Below are 21,273 nucleotides of genomic sequence, written 5' to 3' on the forward strand. Positions count from 1 at the left end.
GTGAGTTTATTTCTTTGTGAATGATACCTTTAAATGTTTGTATGAGTGTCTGTATCTCAATGCTATGTTCTTAATTTATAAGTAATCAGATGTTGTTTTATCTAAGTGATGTATACAGTATAATTTTTTTTCGATGGCTCTTTTGTGACCAAGCTCATAATTGTCATTATCTTAATGTAGTGTTCGTAATTAAATTAGCTCTATGCTTTCCTCCCTGCGCTCTTGTTCTGTATATGTACATGCAATTCTCTATTTCAGCCTGCTGTGAAAATGTAATAAATGTGTACAAATGGACCTGGACAGTTTTCCATGATTATTTCTTCCACTTGTTTCTCTAGGTTGATGAAGATGAAGCACAGTTAGTTAATATTATTTAACTATGACCTGTTCTTTGGATCTAAATACTGTATGTGGCTCTTAACCACAAAACTAGTCATAGTAGCATGGGTATATTTATAGCAATAGCCAACAATACATTGTATGGGTCAAAATTATATTTTTTTTCTTTTATGTAAATAATTAGGATATTAAGATGTTCCATGGAGATATTCTGTAAATTTCCTACTGTAAATATATCAAAGCTTAATTTTGATTAGTAATATGCATTTCTAAGAACTTCATTTAGACAACTTTAAAGGCAATCTTCTCAATATTTTAAATTTTTTTTGCACCCTCAGATTGCTGATGTTCAAATAGTGGTCAATACTGTCCTATCAAACCATACATCAATGAAAAGCTTATTTATTCAGTTTTCAGATAATGTGTATTAAAAAATGTACCCTTATGACTTGTTTTGTGATTCGGGGTCACAAATAAGTTTCTAATAATTGAATCTGACAAGCATGATCTGTTCAAACGCTTTCTGCATAATAAAATCGACAGAATAGCAAACGCTAGAGGTTGCTATTTAGCTATATTGTCCAAGTCTGCAAAATGTAAAATTCTCCAAAACCTATTAACTATTTACAAAATTATGTCCATCAACGTAATAGTTTAAATGTCTTTACATTAAATGCACACGGAGAAATATGCTCCAAACTTTTCTTGAATTAAAAAAAAAAACAGCATATGAGCTGTAGATTTAATCTAAACAAATAAAGGCAACCATTTACAAAAAGTGTTCATTAGTTAACATTAGTTAACGAACTAAGAAATGAACAATACTTCCACAGCATTGTTTATTAATCTTAGTTAATGTTATTTTCAGCATTTACTAATGCATTATTAAAATCACAGGTTGTGTTTGTTAACATTAGTTAATGCACTGTGAACTAACATGAACTAACACTGTACTTTTATAAACTAACATTAACAAAGATTAATTATATATATATATATATATATATATATATATATATATATATATATATATATAGTGTAATAAATGTATTGTTCATTTATCATTCATGTTAGTTAATACATGAACTAATGTTAACAAATAAGAAGGCTTATTTCTTCTTTTCTAACTTAAAAATACATATTTTCAGTGGTGCCAAAATATAAGGCCTTGACTCCATGCAAATTTTAATATTTTTATTCATTATTAAGTGCACGTAGGCCCGGTTTCACAGACAGAGCTTAGACTAAGCCAGGATTAGCCCATAGTTCAATTAGGACATTTAAGTAATATTTATAAACATGCTTAGAAAAACACATTACTGTTGTGCATCTTGAGACAAAACAAAGGGACTGATATAACGTTAATTTAAGATCAGTCAGTGCAAGTTTCTTTCAATTGAAACAGCTCAGACTTACATTTTAGTCTTAGACTAGGCTTAAGCCGTCTGTGAAACCAGGGGGTAGAAGCTTTATTGTCCAAACAAAGAGAAAATATTAAACATTGTCAACGCGTAAAGGCATCACGTATTACTTGCCATGTGGCAACGGAAGGACGGAGTTTTTATTGCATCACTTCACGTGCAACGTCTAGGGAATAGTGAAAACGCCGGATACATAACATTCAATGAAAATCTCTTCAAAATAATAGTCGTTTTCAAATTATCTTTATTTTTCATTATTAAATCGAATGGACAATCCATGAGTACTTGTCAATCTTTCGTAAAAATACTGACGGTAAAGTTTTTCTTTACCAGGTTATAAGTGAGAACAAGCTTGTAATGTTTGTTACTTTTGCTCTAAAATATTATTTAAAATACATTGTTTAATCATTTTATATTTTAACAAAGGCTACAAATATTAACAAAATTAATTTTGCGTGTCTGTGTTTTTATTGATTTAAACGACTAGCATATAATATGCTAATAAAATTAGCGAATCCGTTCAATTTGAGACGAAGGGGCTTTTACTGTTGACTTTTATTGTGGGTTGTATTTTGCCTTGTAGCTGACTTCACAACTTTTACTCCACTGAGTCGGAGCATCTCGCTGCTGGTCAGTGTAAAGATTAAATAGATTAACTCTGGTCCCAAAACTAATGTTCTCTAGTTAATATCAAAAACTAAAGGAAACCTGCAGACGCATTCTTCGCATACGGTCAAGGTAAGGTTTATGTGACTCTTTGCTTCAATTAAGTATTTCCCCCCCCCCTGTAATCTGTGTTGCTGTGACCTCTGAGAAGACATTTGCAGTTCTGCTCTCACTCACTCTGGCTCCTCTTTGTAAATAGCGAGTATTAGTCTTGTTTATTAACATTAACACGATTTTATATTAGATTATACTGTCTGAATGAGCTGTACCTGAAGTAGGTTATACAGTATAAATGCTGGTCTGATAATCTTTCTAGCATCTACATCAGACAGTAAAGTATCAGGGCAGATGTGATGGTTTATATTGTCAAAACAGTTGCTGGTTATGCAGGTAATTCGTAGTTATAATGCTGTTTTCACTTTTAATAAACTTGACTCCTAAACTGATAGCAATCTGCTGTCCTGATGCATAATTAGCTGTACCCTTGGAAAAAAAAAAAAACTACCCTTGAAAAAAGTGTTTCAAAACCCATAAGGCTTGATTTCTTTAGTGTACACAAAAGAAGAAATCTTGCAGATGTTTTCGCTGCTCTGTTCATTACAATGAATCTTTTACATATCCCAGGGCAGTGTTATTTTAATAGTCTTTGGAAAGGGCTTTTATTATTATATTTAAAATTTACATTATGCTTTTGTCATTCTAGTTTTTTAATGTTACTATTTATATACATATATTTTAAACATCAGGTTTAGTCATTTGATAACTAAAATGATCAAATTATCAAGGTATTTCAAGTTTAATTTTTTATAAAGTTAATTTAATAATTTAGTATTTATGTTTCGTCTTATTTCAGCATTACTTTTTAATTGAGTTATTTTTATTAATTAAATTAATATTTTTATTTTTAGTTAACAACTTTGTTTCAAGTTTTATGCAGAAAGCAGTGCTCTGCCAAACGTAATGTAAATCCTAAATGCATAAACAACATTCTTCTTTTTTTTTTTTTTAAGTGTGGTATGCATGTGGAAAAGACCGGATAAACAACATGGAGAGAAAGCTGGTTACAGACTGAGCTGAAACAGTGCATATAAATTAATTCTGCTTTTGCTTTAAGCAGCTTTCTTGTAATAACCACTTTCTAATGTGCATGTAAACCCACGGTTCTCAACCTTTTTGACTGCAAGGCCCCCCAGTGTCAACAATATTCGAAGGCTCGTGATTTACTGGATAAAGATTAAGGCTAAGGATTTTTTTTACCCTGAATTTCTGAGCCAAATTTTTTTTTAGAGCTTGGCATAACTAGAATATACATCCAGTACCAGTCAAAAGTTTTTGAACAGTAAGGTTTTTATTTTTTTATTTTTTTTAAGAAGTAACCTCTGCTTACCAAGTCTGCATTTGTTTGATCCACAGTACAGCAAACACAGTAAAATTTTGAAATGTTTTTACTATTTAAAACAACTTTCTAATTGAATGTATTTTTACATTTTTAGTATCATTACTCCAGTCACATGATCCTTTAGAAATCATTCTAATATTCCGATTGCTGCTCAAAAACATTTATTATTATTATTATGTTGAAAACACCTGAGATGAATTTTTTCAAGTTTCTTTGATTAATAGAAAGTTCAGAAGAACAGCATTTATTTGAAATAGAAATCTTTTGTAACATTATAAATGTCTTTGTCATCACCGTTGATCAATTTAAAGCATCCTTTCTAAATAAAAGTATTAATTTATATAATTTAAATACAGATCGTTTGATATTTCTAATATCAAAGAATCTTGAAAAAATCTAATTATTGATAATAATAAGAAGAAAAATCTTGAACAGCAAATTAGCATATTAGAATGATTTTTGAAGGATCATGTGACACTGAAGACCGCAGTCGTGATGCTGAAAATTTAGCTTTGATCACATTAATACATTTTATTTAAATATATTAAAACAAATTTTATTTTAAATTTCACTATTTTTTCTGTACTTTGGATCAAATAAATGCAGGCTTGGTGAGTGGAAGAGACTTCTTTAAAAAACTTAAAAAATCTTACTGTTTAACAAACTTTTGACTGGTAGTTTAGATCATCATGAGACCCACTGATTGAAATGCAATGAAAGTGAATAGGGACTGGAGATGTGAATCTCCAAAATGCATGAGAAACACACAGAAGCACAGTAAAAATATTTTGATAGCTTTGTGTGAGGAAATTTAATCTTGAAGTCCAATGTAGCTCTTAAATGTCATGCACTGAGATGAGAAAACAGCAGCCTGCGCATTCTATGAGACTTCTCATTTTGTTTTCATTGGAAAGAAAGACATTGGTCTTTTGTCATATATTATTTCTGTCATCTAAAAATATATATATCTGAATAGAGTTGTGTGAATAAGTTCACAAAATATGAAGATAACTCAGTTGTAATTAAGGGCTAACAAAGAACTCTATTGTTAGTCTACAAGGAAAAAGCCTATTTACTTTCTCATAACTTGCTTTTGTTCCTGGACACAGGCTTTTCTTTAGAGGAAGTTAGTATCAAAAATGGGGGAAGGAAGGTCAGTGGATTCAATGTGTGTGTTTATTTATAGGTTGATTGTTTTGCTGAACCAGAAAACCAGGTATTGAAACCCTGTGCCCTGGTTGTGCTGTATTATTTTATCTGCATTGTCGTGAATGTCAACGGTGTAGACTGTCTTTTTAAACTTTAGAAATGTCATACAACTCTTGGGTATATTTTAACTTGTTTTTTTTAACCCTCTTATGTAAACAGGTGTAAAGTACTTGATTTGGATCTGTATGAAAGTGCAGTGGCAGGTCAAGGCAACACTACCTCATATTGTGTCTTTTACATGAGTGGATCATTTTTATTGACATTATTAGACACTTCCAGATAAAAGTTATTTTAGAGAGAAATTTCTCTCTTCAGACTCGATGTGTGTCACTGACTCCCCAGTGTAAAGTGATTAAATTCACAAGACGAGACTTATTGTGCGATTTAATAATCAGCTCACTTAAGTTGGTAATTGGATACAGGCTAGACTCTTAAAAAATAAAGGTGCTTTAAAAGTTTCTTCACAGCAGTGCCATAGAAGAACCATTTTTCGTTCCACGAAGAACCATTAGGTCAAAGGTTTGTTAAAGAACCATCTCTTTCTTACCTTTTTATAATCAGAAGAACATTCTTTCACCACAAAGAACCTTTGTGAAACAGAAAGGTTCTTCAGATGTTAAAGGTTCTTTATGGAACCATTTAAACAAAAAGGTTCTTCCATGGCATCGTGAAGCACCTTTATTTTTAAGAGTGTACAGGCTTTCAAAAACTTCCCAAGCTTGACATTTAAAAATATACGAATGAATTTTGATATTTATCAGGTATATAAAAAAATTTAAGTTCAGATGGTTTGGTTTTTGAATGAACTAGCCATATTGCAATATGGTTTCTGCGTTTCATCACCCTGATATCCATATTACACTCTTAAAAATAAAGGTGCTTTAAGTTAAAGAAGTAAGGTTCTTCACAGTGATGCCATAGAAGAACCTTTTTTGGTTCCACAAAGAGCCATTCAGTTAAATTAACCATCTCTTTTTCTCACCTTTTTATAATCTGAAGAAACCACATCTTTCACCACAAAGAAACCTTTGTGAAACAGAAAGATGTTAAAGGTCCTTTATCGAACCATTTAGACAAAAAAGGTTCTTCTATGGCATTGTGAAGCACCCTTATTTTTAAGAGTGTAGTTTCTGAAAGTGTAAAAGTAGGGCTTTGTGCAAGACTGCAAAGGTTTTTTTTTTTTTTTTTTTTTTACTGAAATGTGTTAGTTTCACTAACATTATGGTTCGACGCAAATGAATGAGTGACACAAGTACATTTTGTTTCATTTTTAATTTAATCTCTGGCATTACAGCACAAACCAGTTTGATGCATTTTTAACATTCTAAATTCTTTTAGGGTGAATCTCACAAACAAATGTGTAGGTCGTGTTTCACACCAAAATCGAAAGAAAAACTATACATTTAGAAAGTCTCAAGTCTGTTAGTCTAATTACTGTTACATGAAAAATAGGAAATGCAACATTATTGTATCCTGATGCATTTTTTAAAATCAAAAACATTTTTAAATGTTTTTAAAATAAAAATAGTTTTAAATTAGTTTAGCATTACAGAGCTTGTACTGAAAATGTCACAAAGCAAAACAGAATAGTTCTAAAAGTCAGTGTGAAATGAACATTTACCCTGTCTGTTTTCTAAATGTATGTTTTAAATGTTGTATTGACCTTGTACTTTTTCAAAATAAACTCTTTCAGTGAAACAACAAATGAAAGAAAAGACCTGTCACTATTTCTGTGTAACTTTTTTCTTTCAGTTTAGTAGTAGGATATGACACATTCTTTTTCTTGTAATTGTGAGTTTATATCTCGCAAATCAGAATTATTTCTTGTAATTGTGAGTTTATATCTCGCAAATCAGAATTATTTCTTGTAATTGCGAGTATATATCTCACAATTCTGATTTTTTTTTTTTTCCGTTTAATTTTCGGGTTTATATCGCAATTTCAATTTTTTATTAGTTTATTACTCTCAATTCTGACTTTTTTTCTGGTAATTGTGAGTTTATATCTTGAAAAAAATGTATTTCTTGTAATTGCAAGTTTATATTACAATTCTGACTTTTCTTTTAATTTGCGAGTTTATATCTCACAATTTCGACTTTTTATTAGTTTATTACTCTCAATTCTGACTTTTTTCTTGTAATTGTTTGGTTATTAGGGGTGGGAATCTTCAGGCACTTCACAATCCGATCCGATTCCGATTCTGGGAGTCACGATCCGATTCCAAAACGATTCTTGATCTACATTTTTTCCCCAATTAATTCTTCTGCTGTGCAAATACAACTTTACAATTTTAAAAACATGTAAAATTGCAGTTTATATGCTTTTTGTTTATAGTTGAAATCTCTGTAAAAGTAGGTGTGTCAATCTTCACTGGTTTCAAGATTCAATTTAATTTAATTACTGTTTTCATTATTAACTAAATATCATGATGCTCACATTCTTAGTTTTCAATAGTAGCTAGTGCACATGGCTACATTTTCATATGTTTTATATCAAATTTATTTTGTGCCAATTTTACTTTATTTTTTTAAACTATATAAGCAAGGTACTTTTTAAAACAATTACTTATTTAAAATAAGTGTTCTTTAGGTATCTGAAAGTTTACAGACAATAGTTTTTCTTTTTTCCTAAGCATTACCGCCGTTTTATTATTACTGATGAGATCATAGACAGGCAGCTTTAACAAACTAATGCACAGCAGTGGCGAACGGTGACTTTTTTTTTTTAACCAGGCATGCTTAGTGCTAAAACCACCAGTAATACCAAAAATAATTATATCTTTAGATTTTTTTAGAAACCAATAAAATCAGAGAAGAAGTCATATTTTAATATTTCCTCTTTTCCCTGTTTATTATTATTTAAAAAAAATTATAGACATTTTATATAGTCTATTTTTTTTTCAGTGTTCTTTCACATTTTGAATTGTTGAGAAATTATGATAATATACAGTTAGGATGTTTTTTTGTTTTTGTTTTTCATTTGATTTAGTCGAGTAAGTTGTGCATCAAACACAATATGATTTTCGGCAATCAGGATCTGGCAGCAACAGCGCGTTTTTCCGTTTGGGCGATAAAGTCATGCGCATGACAGAAAAGCAGAGAATGCGCATCAATTCTGAGGAGTCGAGGAAGATGCGGAGAATCTGCTTGCCCGGAAGATTCTATCTCAAATAAGGGATCAACTTATAAGCAAGTTTATATTATTTAACACGTGAACGCACTCTCTCTGTCAGCCTGGGTATGCAGAGCATTATAGCAGCTTATATGGACAGAACGCCACTGATGCACAGATCTATTTCGATATATCAGATGTTTTGTCCTGCTCTAAAAACATAGCTGACTGTATGTACAGTTTCGTTTAAAACTATTTGAAAACGCAAGTGCATTTAACCGCATCTGCAATCGAGCTTTAGGACGAACAAACACAAAGCGCACGCGAAAGTCTGTCAGTGCATCTATAGTACTGCATTCCAGTCGGCAGAAATGAAAGCATAACACGGCGGGTGGAAGCACACAATGTCAAGCAGTGCGCACGAGTCTCACAGTGCAAATGCTGTGCAATGAAGCCGGCAGCGTCTCTAGCCCGCACACGTGCCATTAAGCGGAAAAAAAAACAAGCTCAGAATCCATTCTGAAATATTAGGAATCGATTCAGAATCGTTGAAGAGAGAATCGCGATGCATCGGAGAATCGATTTTTTTTTCCCCACCCCTATCAAGCTTAATATCGAATGCGATATTGAGCGCGATATGGCGTAGCTTGTCAGAGATTTACGTCTCTGTGTATTAATTGCCGCTCCAGCGGAACCTGAGCGGAACGCACGTGATGGAGATTTACTACTAATCAAAGCACCGGCTTCATTGACTAAACGCGCCTCACAATATCGTTCGATATATTGTCCAGCCCTACATACGACACATTCTTGCCCTTTTTATAAAAGAGTACTGAAATTTAGTGTAACTGTGGAGCAAAACTGTCCCCACATTCTCAGGTCTTTCCCACAAGGCTTTTTGGTGGGACTAAACTTGCATGTATCATAATCATTTTCTCTCTTGCATTCATTTTGATTTGTTTTGCCAAGGCAAACTTTAGAATCCATGAGTTCTGTTAAACCAAACAAAATTTAACATTTGACTTTGCTGTTGTGAAATGTTGAAAAGCTCTGTATGAGTCAACTACTGCTCAGTTGCTCTTTGTACCTCATCTTGACCTCTGCACTTAAGCTGGTAGATTACACTACTAGTGCTACTGAGTGAATACTGGTCCATGTCGCCCCCTCCACATGCGTTTGCTTGCATTTTTGTTTTATGACCTGCCAATGAGAAGGTTAATGTGGTCTGAACATCATAACGATCAGTAATGATTGACCAGATCCTTGTCTTTTATCCATGTCATCTAAAGATCATTGATTCAATCATTTTTTAGGTAATGATTAAGACATAAACAAGTTAATATAATTAGAGTTGAAATAGCTGTGCAAATATTTAACATTCAAGTTTGTGATCTCTTTGTCATACCCCTCCCTTTTTGTTTTTTTTTTACAGTCTGTTGTTTATCTTTATGAGAACAAGCACTCAGCACGTATTTTGATCCCCTGTGCAGTTGAACATTGTTAATGCATGTTCTTTGAACATTGATAAAAATTTTTCCTAAAACGCACGTACAGTTGTGAGCTATGACTGTTGAGAAAAGGTCATAATTTGCACAGAGAAATCAAAATTGTTTTGCATTGTGACATTAGCAGAGTTTTAAGTTGATAATACCTTTTACGTTGTTCTGTTATCAACAAAGTGAAAATGCAGTCTCCCACCTGTTTACTTCCAGTTGGCCTTTTACCAACAAAATAGTAGAATGAGGCTTCATCCTTAAAGACATGAATTATTGCATAAGTTTTATTGCAAAAGACATAAATACTGATGCAGTGAAAAATGTTTATGATGTATGTCGGAATTTTACCAAGGAACACTCTGATGGGAGAAACATAATATGCACACGGGTGCATTTGTAATTCTGTCATGTCAAGCCACAAGCACTTTTTCTTGACACACATTTTTTCCAAACCTGTTTTTCAAGTGTCTACATACATTTGACGCACTAATGTTAAACGCAATGAGAAATTCGAGAAACGTCAACTTTTCTGATAATTGGTATTTCTATTAGCTATATTGGTAAACATTTTAATGCGCTAAACTTTAATTGCTTCATAAAACTTAACTGTTATTGTAGTCTAGTCAAATGGTGGTTACTTTGAGGAAGATAAAATGCAAGATAGTTTTGAATGGAAATTTTTGGGCACTGTATTATGAAAGCTAGTTTCTGCCACAGAATAAAAAATAAAACAAGGTAACTGCAACTTTTTATTTCACAGATCTGATATTTTCTCGCAATTGCGAGTATAAATCTCTCTCAATTCTTTTTTTTTCTTACAATTGTGAGTTTATATCTCTCAATTCAGACTTATTTTTCTTGTAATAGTGAGGTTATATCTTACAGTTCTCACTTTGTTCTTGTAATTGTGAGTTTAGTACTGTCAATTCTGACTTTTTTCTTGTAATTGATTTATCACAATTCTGTCTTTTTTCTTTAAATGCAAGTTTGTCTTGCGATTCTTACTTTTATTCTTGTAATTGAGTTTTACTCTCAATTCTGACTTTTTTCTTGTAATTGCAAGTTTATTACTCTCAATTCTGACATTTTTCCTGTAATTGTGAGGTTATCACAATTTTTTAATTTTTCTTTTTGAAAAAAGGTTATATCTTGCAATTCTGACTTTTTTCTTTTAATTTTGCGAGTTTGTATCTTGCAAGTTTGTAATTGCAAGTTTATATCTTGCAGTTCTTTTTTTCTTGTAATTGTGAGTTTTACTCTGAATTCTGACTTTTTTCTTGTAATTGCAAGTTTATTACTCAATTCTGACATTTTTCCTGTAATTGTGAGGTTATCATAATTTTTCAATTTTTCTTGTAATTGCAAGGTTATATCTTGCAATTCTGACGTTTTTTCTTTTAATTTGCGAGTTAATTTCGACTTTATTGTAATTGTGAGGTTATACCTCAAATTTTTGACTTCTTGTAATTGTGTGGTTATATCTTACAATTCAGACTTATTTTTCTTGTAATTGTTATGTTATATCTTACAATTCTGACTTTTTTCTTGTAATTGAGTTTGTCACAATTCTGTCTTTTTTCTTTCAATTGCAAGTATATATCTTGCAATTCTTTTTTTCTTGTAATTGTGAGTTTTACTCTCAATTCTGACTTTTTTCTTGTAATTTGCGAGTTTATTACTCTTAATTTTGACTTTTCTTGTAATTGTGAGGTTATATCTCACAAGTTTTCAAAGTTTCTTGCAAGTTATATCTTGCAATTCTGACTTTTTTCTTTTATTGTTAGTTTATACAAATTTATGACTTTTGTAATCATCAGTTTATATCTTACAGTTCTGACTTTTTTCTTTTAATTTGTGAGTTTGTATCTCACAATTTCTACTTGTAATTATTAGGTTATATTTCACAGTTTTAACTTTTTTTTCTTGTAATTGCAAGGTTATACCTTGAATTTGACTTTTCTTCTAATTGCGAGTTTATATCTTAGTTCTCACAATTTTGACTTTCTCTTGTAATTGAGTTTGTCACAATTCTGTCTTTTCTTTTAATTGCAAGTATATATCTTGCGATTTTTACTTTTTTTCTTGTGATTGTTAGTTTTACTCTCAATTCTGACTTTTTTTCTTGTAATTGCAAGTTTATTACTCTCAATTTTGACATTTTTCTTAATTGTGAGGTTATATCTCACAATTTTTCAATTTTTCTTGTAATTGCAAGGTTATATCTTGCAATTCTGACATTTTTCTTTTATTGTTAGTTTATACAAATTTATGACTTTTAATCGTTATTTTATATCTCACAGTTCTGACTTTTTTCTTTTAATTTGCGAGTTTGTATCTCACAATTTCGACTTTCTTGTAATTATGAGGTTATATTTCACAATTTTAACTTTTTTTCTTGTAATTGCGAGGTTATACCTCGAATTTTCTTGTTATAGCGAGTTTATATCTTAGTTCTCACAATTTTGACTTTCTTGTAATTGTGAGTTTTTATCTCACAAATCAGAATTATTTCTTAGAATTGTGAGATATGTAGTTATAAAGTCCAATTATGAGGGGAAAAAACTATATCCTTACAATTGAGAGTTTATATTTTGTTATAACTTGCTGTTGCATGTCAGGATTGTGAGATAAAAAAATATTGAGTTTACATTTTTCAAGTTTATATCTCGGAATTCTGAGATAAAAAGAAATATTAACTTGTAATTCCTAGGAAAAAAGCCAGAATTGTGAGAGAAAATGTGCATTTTGTTTTTTTTTATAATTCAGTGGTAGAAACATGCTTCCATAATTACCTTACTTCCATTTGTGTTATTAAAATCATAATTTTGTGGGCTATTGTTCAAAAAGGTGGAACGTAGTCATAGTGCAGAATAGGCATTTTGTTCAAACTTTTGACTGGAACTATATAATGAGGGTTCAAGAGTGGATGAAGGAAGGAGGTTTTTTCAGACAGTAGGTTTTGTGGGTGTGGTTACAACCTTGTGATTGGATTAATGGAAGAAGAGGGAAATGAAAAGCAGATGAGAGGTCACATGAGAAGTCAGTGCAGTACGACGAGCCACGCACTGAACTCCTGCTGTTCCTGAACACTATCGCTAGCGTGCTGCACTTTACACGTTAATTGCATCTGTTTGCCAAGAAGACGACTGACAGAAATTGCACATTTTTGTAGTGCCAAACAGAAAGTAACTCCCTTAAGAAACCAAGGAGGTGACAGTTTTTGCTTGGGTGAGTTATTTCTGGAGAATTTCTTCATTGGATTCAGTTTAACTTTGTCTTGTTTTGCATTCGGCAGTCGGATTATTTTGTATCAGATTGTTTATGACAGAAACAAATGAATGCAACAGCAAACATTTAGTCATGCTTACAAGCTATCCAAGATACCACGATACTAACTATATACCATAATTACTTACATGGTAATTTAAAAAATGCCAAGATACATTACCTAAAAATTTTTTGGGACAATTTAGATAAGAATCTGAAATTTGTATGTTTTTGTACCTAAAACCTAGAACTTCTAACTACTGTGTAGACATTCTGTAGGCTTTAACAGAGCAGTCACATGACACATTTTACTTCTTGACAACAGTGCACATTGTCTGGACTGTAATTATGAAGACGGGATACAAACATTTATTTTTGAGTGTACTTTCTGACTTGTTTTCCCTCTTCTTTCATTGCTCCTCAGTTGACCTAGTTTGAACTTATGAATGTGAGCTTATGAGGGAAAATTGTATTCCAGACTTTAAAAGAGTAGCCAAGTGTCTGCTTAGGCAAACAAGAACACGCTGACTAATGGTCAGTACAGATATAGATAGCCCCATTCATTAGTCTGATGTATGTCACATATAGCCATCTGTGATGTGTGTTTTATCCCTGAGGCTGTCCCAAACCTTTAGAAAAGCATGTTTGCTGGTTAATGGGAAAAGTAATTGTTTTATAGAGGTACGTATTTGATTATCCGGACGATGTTGTCAAAGTGAATAGCCCTGGGGTTGTTGGGGCATTTGATTAGTAAAGGTCTCTTGTATCTGTTATTCCTGTTGTCAGAATTTGAACACTTTTTACGAATTGAAAATAACCAGACTCCATTTTAATACACAGAGAAACAGAGTTGTATCTGGTTACTAAAACTAAAAACTAAATATATAAAATCGAATACAAGCACAAATGAGCTAATGTTATTGAAGAAGCTTTATTTTATAAAAAATACATTCCAGAAAAAAACATTGTGACACTTTTTTGGGTGTCAAACATTAGTAGATCATTCTCATGCTTGATGTGATGAGCTACACAAGTGGTTACTCTGCAAAAAACTGACTTTTAAAGGGATAGTTCACACAAAATTTTCATCATGTCATTTTAAACCTAATAAATGTTTGTTAATCTTAGAAAATAAAAACGTTTTTAATGAAACTTGATTGATTTCTGAAACCTAAACATAAAGATTTCTGTCCTTTGTATAAAGTGATCATAACTCTTCAGACATAAAGAATTCATTTTTATAAACTTTTGGAATCGCCAATATGTTGATGGACTTTCTGTGGAGGATAAGGATGAGTAAATGGTGACCAAATTTTCATTTCTGAGTGGATTAACTTTTTAGTATTTACTAAAAATCACTGCTACACCAGGTGATTAAACGTTATTGCTCAGAAAAATGTTTAAAAAGTTATTTCTGAGAAAAAAGCAGCATTTGTTTGCACATTTAGCGAATCAACCATTGATGTATGGTTTGTTGGGACAGGACAATATTTGGCTGAGATACAACTATTTGAAAAACTTGAATCTGAGGGTGCAAAAAAATCTGAATATTGAGAAAATCACCTTTAAAGTTGTCCAAATTAAACTCTTAGCAATGCATATTACTAATCAAAAATTAGGTTTTCATATATTTACTGTAGGAAATGTACAAAATATCTTCATGGAACATGATCTTTACTTAATATCCTAATGATTTTTTGTAGTAAAAGAAAAATAGATTGCTACAAATATACCTGTGCTACTTAAGGCTGGTTTTGTGGTACCATCTGAAAGTCTACTGTCATGATCCACATTCAAATGTAACTCAACTATAGTATGTTCTGCTCCTTTCATACAGCAGAAGAGCAATTTAATACACTGAAGAACTGTGCTTATTGTTTTAGAAACCTGTCAAACACATCAAACATAACTTGAATGTTTAAGAAAATTTCTTCTCTAATTTCTCCCCAGCGCCTCTGTGCAGTGAGATAAATATGTCACATTCACACGCTCACCATATGCACCCATCCACGCCGCCTGCTACCACACACAACCATGGGGATCATGACACAGGCAGTGGGGATCACATGATGATGATGGTGAGACAACTTTGAGTTCATTAAGCTTGTGTGTCAGTAACCAAGACACAATCGTGTTATCTGCTTGTTTAATGTTGTTGTTCAGTGGAAGTAGGACTGCTGCTTCATGAACATATAATTAAAATTGCTTTTTGTTATGGGAAAACAGGTTGAAATTATTGCTTAATTTATTCTTTCAGCAAATGACCTTCTACTTGGGCTGCAAAAATGTGGAGCTGCTTTTCGCTGGGCTGGTCATCAACACACCAGGAGGTAAGATGCTCTGTGGATTGTGTTTTTAGAAACTGGTGAAATTTTGGAAGGGCTGTTTTTAAACACAGTTATGATTATAGCTATGATTATATGTTTCATTTTCTGGATGTAACAAGCTTGGACATAACACAAAGCTTGGACGTAACACAGAATTGGGCTTCGGAATCCTTGGGTACGAATCCCAGGGCTGCCAACTCTCACGCATTCAGCGTGAGACTCACGCAATTGAAACTTTTCCCACGCACTCACGCCACGAATCCATTTTCTCACGCAGTCAAAAGCACCCTCAGTTAAAACTAATAATAAGATAGCAAAACAGATTTAGTAAAGGCTCCAGTGCGAATTTGTGTTTGCACTCTGGAATACGCCAAAAGACGTGTTTCCGTAGCGCTAAGCGATATAGCCAATCACAGACATATCTGTTGATCTACACCTATTGGCCGTTGCGTTCAAGTTAGTCTGAATTCACTCACCTCTAAACGCAGGATTTTTTTTTCCTGTACACTTGCCAGTCCATTCACTGTAAATAAGCGGTTCATTGATTATAAAGGAATTTTGTGAGATCGTGAAGAGCTGAAGTAAGTGACACCTTTTTAGTTATTATCAAGGAAGGGTTATTTGCGCACTTCTAGGCTACATATAATCCGTTCAGAATTTGAATGAAAGTTTTGTTTTTCGTGCTGCTAACGGCAATATACCCTGTACAAGCAGCAACGTTTCGGGAGTGATAAAATATTTCTCAGAACAGATGTTCAAGCTATGCAGAACAAGCTAATAGATTAATAGAGAAATATTAGAATTTTCGTGTCAAAATATTTTTTTAAATATATTTGATAAAAACACAGTATGATAACGTCTAGATGTCAGACAAAACTCTGCTGACAGGTATTATATATATATATATATATATATATATATATATATATATATATATATATATATATATATATATATATATATATATAAAATAATAAAATAAACATAAATAATTTCACAATGCTGAAATCAGACCATTCTGCTTTAAATGTTTAAAGATCAAATCAAATTTAAATAAAAAAAACTGCTCATACTGCTCATTGTGTTTAGTTCTAATTTTCAATTTATTATTATTTTTTGTTATTAAATATGTTTAGTTGTTGTTGTAGTAGCAACAACTGTAAAAACAGTTTCATGGCCTGGCAAAAATATTTATGGCTGGTAAACTTTCTCAGATCACCAGAAAATTGGATAAGGGAAATGCCCCTAGACCCCCCTAGAGCGACTACTGTGGGAATTCTCACTCCAAGCTGAACTCAAAAGTTGGCAGCCCTGGAATCCTGTCAAAACACGACTCCCGATGAAAGAGCTGAAAGATGAGAGATTGGAAAACAAGCTAAAATGGCATGCCTGCGATTACGGTTTTACGTCAAATTCGCTTTTGTTCATACTCTCAGTTAGGTTTAGGTGCAGTGCAGATGGCACGTTATTTTAAAACATCACGTAGCATTAGATTTATAGTGCCATTCAAGGGACATTTCAAGTCAGAACTGCGGTGACAAGTACAAAACCAGCGTCACATAAAATGTACAATATGTACGTTCATATATATTGGGGAAAAAACCAAACACCCTTTTAACGCCACTCAGTGGACATTTTACAGTGAATGTCAAAAAACGTACACGGCGGTATATATTTCGCATCTTGCGAAAACATTCCCACAGGTACATTTTCGTCACGAGATCAGGTTAATAAAAAAAACTTAATTTCAATGCAACATTTCATGCAAATGAGCATTGACTTGATGCGCTGACTGCCAGTGACTTTGTAAAACAACAGCGCAGTGTATTGCTTTCAGTGTGAACATAACTTTACAGAGGACCTGAAATTTGATATTGAACAAAACATCCCACTGTTTATTATACATAAAACAGTGGCGTTCTTGTGAATAATGTCATTAGATCCCCTAAAAGGCAAGTGTACTGGTTTCACAAGTTTTACTAGATTGTACTAGTTAATGCATCTGAATTATGAGAACAAAGCACAATATTTTTGTAACCAGAAAGTCCCAGTCAACTTGGATATAAAGATAAAGTAGATAACAATGCAAGGTTTCTTGGGCTTTAACCTGTCTTTATCCTCGTCTCATCTAGAAATGGTAGGCGCGTGCATTGGTGTGTTCTTGCTGGCTGTGTTATACGAAGGTCTGAAGATCGGCCGTGAGGTCCTGTTGAGAAGGAATCAAGTGAACGTGCGCTACAACTCCATGCCTGTCCCAGGAGCTGATGGCACCGTGCTCATGGAGACACATAAAACAGTCGGGTAAGTGAATGGAGTACTCATGTTTTCAGAAGGTCTACACTGGTGTTAAAATCTTGGTGAACTTTCCTGGTTTTATTGTGAATGATTCATCAGTACATGTCTTTGTAATCTTTCTTGACCTTTAAGGAACTTTTCCTTTCAGCAGTTATCAGGCCATGCGTGCTCTGTTACGATATGGTATGATCACCTTGCACCCCATGTTTCACGTGAACTGTGTGACATCATAAAAGTCAAATGGGTTGTGAAAGCAATTGCAGGTTGACCTTTAAGTTTTAAAGCCTGAAATTGGTCCATAAATATGATTATTAACCCCACCCAACTGGTACTGTCCAATTTTCAAATGTGTGTGCGCAATATATTATACATGGGAAAAACTAACCCAGCCTGAAACCGATTTGTTTGATCTGTTGGGTTGGGGTTTATGGAAGCACATTTCTGCCATGTAAGGAAAAAAAAATCGTAATTATGACATAATAAATTATGATAAAAGAAATCTAAATTATATGATTAAAAAGACAGCCGTATGGTATACTGAGTCATAATTATAAAACAAAAAGTCTTGCTTAGTCATAATTAGAAGATAAAGTCTTAATAAAATAAAGTCATTATTATACAATAAAAAGTCAAAATTGACCTAAGTCATAATGGGTTAAAAGGTCAACATTACAGAAAGTTGAAATGATAAGCCAATTTTTCCCAGTCAAAATTCAGATAATAAGTGATAATTATAACATAAAAAGTTGAAACTGAGAATGTTTTACAGTCGCAATTTTAAGATGAATTTATGCCGTGAATATGACAATTAACTTTAATTTTAAAAGCATTATTAAAAAAATTATTTTAATGTCATTATGTCTTTTTATCTCACATTTTAGACTTGTCCTAATTAAGTCTTTTATGTCATGATTTATTTAAGATTTATCAATTCAATGTCAAATGAAAATAGTACATAAAAATAAGCGTAATATGAAGACGTTGTTTGCAAAATTAAATAATTGGCCTTTATATTGTTTATATATTGTGCCAAGTGAAAGTGATATATTAGCCAAATGAAATGATTCAGATGTTATCTGTATTATTAAATGTGTAAATATTAGATGTATTAGTTTAGTATTAAAGGATTACTTCACTTCCAGAATAAAAAAATCCTGTAATTTACTCACCCCCGTGTCATTTAAGATGTTCATGTCTTTCTTTCTTCAGTTGAAAATAAATTAAGGTTTTTGAGGAAAACATTCCAGGATGTTTCCTAATATAATGGACTTCAATAAAGACTACCTGCTTCTGTGAACCTTCAATGCAGCATATTTTTTTTTTAACTCTTCCCTAAATGCATGGCTTAATCCAATCCTGATTCTGAGCTCTACAGGCAGTTTTTTTTTTTTTTTTTCGTATTTTTTACCGTAGGCTTGGTTTTTGCCTTTCAGCTGTTAGACCTTTTATTAAGACATGTTTGCCTTTCTAAATCGTGATTATTCAAATTAATTTGCCACAGGTTAACTTTACTCAAAGTGTAGTAACATCTACAAGCAATATGAATGCGCCTAAGCTAAATGTCATTTGTCCCAGATAAGGGTATGAATACTTATGCAATGGAATCATTTAGGTTTTTTATTTTTAATAAATTTGCAATGTTAAAAAACATTTTTTTTCTTTGCCATTATGGTGTATGGAGTGTAGATTGAAGTGAAAAAAAGTAATTTAAAGCAGTTTAACCCAAGGCAGCAATATAACAAAATGTAAAAAAAATAAAATAAATAAAGGGGTATGAATACTTTTGCAAGGCACTGTATATGGAGAAAAATCCTGTAATGTTTTCCTGTAATGCACACCTCTAGCTCTGATTGAAAACATTTTTCTTTCATCACCGCTTTTTAAATGAGGTCAGTGAAAAACAAGCAAACATAAATCAACCTTAAGCCTGTTTACACTGATTTAATCATCCCGTGTATATAATCATTGCCACACGAGTGACCTCTAAGAGGCAAACATGCATTTTCCAGGTTTTCTTCACACTGATGACGTGACATTTGTAATCCTGTAATAAGCTAAACACCTGGTTCTGTTCTCTCCCCCTTCTCTCCCCCAGCCAGCGAATGCTGAGTCTCGCACACTTTATACAGACAATTCTTCACATCATCCAAGTGGTGGTCAGTTACTTCCTCATGCTGGTGTTCATGACATACAACGGGTACCTGTGCATCGCAGTGGCGGCGGGCGCTGGCTTCGGCTACTTCCTGTTCAGCTGGAAGAAGGCAGTAGTAGTGGATATCACAGAACACTGTCATTAACCTCTCTTGTGTATGACCTCAAAAAAACACCCACTTTCACAATCCGAACATGTGTGGAGCACTATATTGGTAAATATCGTCCAAGTGGCTCTATTCATTTTAAAGCTCTATTTTGATTCGTTTTATATAAATTAGCCCCATATTTCATATCGCAACCCCTCATCCTGGTAACAGCATATGTGTCCACAGCCTAACAGTCTACCTCCATAGTCTTGAGAGTCACGATTGAGATTATTTGTAATAATCAAGTCTGTTATTCACATTTTACAGATTATTATGTTCATGCTGGTGCTTCTGGGTGTGATAGAGCCTTACTAAACCCTTTGCCTTAAATGAGGGAATATAACACCCGAGGGGGCAACCGTAGACTCTAAAAGCCAAACTGTATCTGGTGGACCTGACATACAAGCACTATTGGTGGGAGGGTGTTTTTTTTTTACTTTTGAGGTTGTTATGGCCAAGTGTTTCTAATCGCTGAAATGACCGAAAATAATCAGTGACCATTGTTTAGACAAACACTGGACTGAATGATGTTTGCACAAGAAAAGAGAGGTTTTGGGACTTGAGTTCAAAGTCGAACTTCGCTCCCTTTGGAGTGCTTTTAAGTAAACATAGGAAGATTGGTGGAAAATAAATTATAGCTGATGCCAGTGTCACCGATTTCCTTTTATAATTTATATTTGTAACACTCAACTATGACTGTACTTGTTATCAATGTCTTCTGGCAATCTTTATGTAGATCCTTTTACGTTCTGACATTTTTTTTTTTTAAATGAAAAATTGTGGCGCATTTGCGATCATGAGCTGATCAAATATTACAGTCATCGCCCTGATAGTTACTGGGTCCTGGAATGTGAATTTTACGTTGAAGTTGATAATAGTTATACTCCTTAAATGAAAGGAGTGTGCCTTTTACATACAGGACCCAATAAAAGTGCCCAAAGAGTGTCTCAATTACTTGTAAACACAAAGGCTTTCATACTTCAAATTGCAAAACCACATATATTTTAAAGCAGTAAGCATGTGGGTTTTAAAAGAAAGCCTGTTTAAATGTTTTCTTGTTTCTTTATAATTGTTTTTCTCTAATTTTCAGATTTTTTTAGTTAAAAGCAGAAAAACCGTTCTAAAAGATGAAAATATTCACATCATGTTTTTGTAGCAGTTGTCACTTTGTAAAATTGGATCTGAGGTTCAGTTCTTCATTACAGAGATTGTTCATATTATAGATTTCAGAAAAATCAAAGTAAGTTTGCATTGTCTTAAGTGTGGTAAACTACAAGCACATGGTATAGAAGCACTGAACCTCATTTGCAGTGTTGTGGCAGTGTTAAGATTTCTTAGTCTGTTTACAGTTCAGTCACGTCTGTAGAGTTTGAAGTATAAATCATACTGTAATCATAAGGAAAATTATGAATAAATATTGTATGATTTCAACTGTCGCGGCCA

At 32.8% G+C, this 21,273-nt stretch overlaps 1 protein-coding gene across 1 annotated transcript; it reads left to right on the plus strand.

The window, feature by feature from the left end:
• The first annotated feature begins 2,356 nt into the window (after positions 1-2,356).
• slc31a1 (solute carrier family 31 member 1) lies at positions 2,357-21,261 on the plus strand. The gene is made up of 5 exons (XM_073841102.1): positions 2,357-2,498; positions 14,859-14,986; positions 15,166-15,238; positions 17,368-17,536; positions 19,626-21,261. The coding sequence occupies exons 2-5, from the start codon at positions 14,882-14,884 to the stop codon at positions 19,825-19,827; spliced, it is 549 nt and encodes a 182-aa protein (XP_073697203.1). The 5' UTR covers positions 2,357-2,498; positions 14,859-14,881; the 3' UTR covers positions 19,828-21,261.
• Positions 21,262-21,273: the final 12 nt, after the last annotated feature.

This window comes from Garra rufa, chromosome 5 (assembly GCF_049309525.1).
Source record: "Garra rufa chromosome 5, GarRuf1.0, whole genome shotgun sequence".
NCBI classification, from domain to species: Eukaryota; Metazoa; Chordata; class Actinopteri; order Cypriniformes; family Cyprinidae; genus Garra; species Garra rufa.

What these genes read in the sequence shown, in the direction of transcription:
- slc31a1 (XM_073841102.1), top strand. Translation starts at nt 14,882, where the DNA reads ATGTCACATTCACACGCTCACCATATGCACCCATCCACGCCGCCTGCT. An exon ending in GGGATCACATGATGATGATG is followed by an intron (nt 14,987 to 15,165) that starts GTGAGACAACTT and finishes TTATTCTTTCAG; the next exon opens with CAAATGACCTTCTACTTGGG. An exon ending in GGTCATCAACACACCAGGAG is followed by an intron (nt 15,239 to 17,367) that starts GTAAGATGCTCT and finishes CGTCTCATCTAG; the next exon opens with AAATGGTAGGCGCGTGCATT.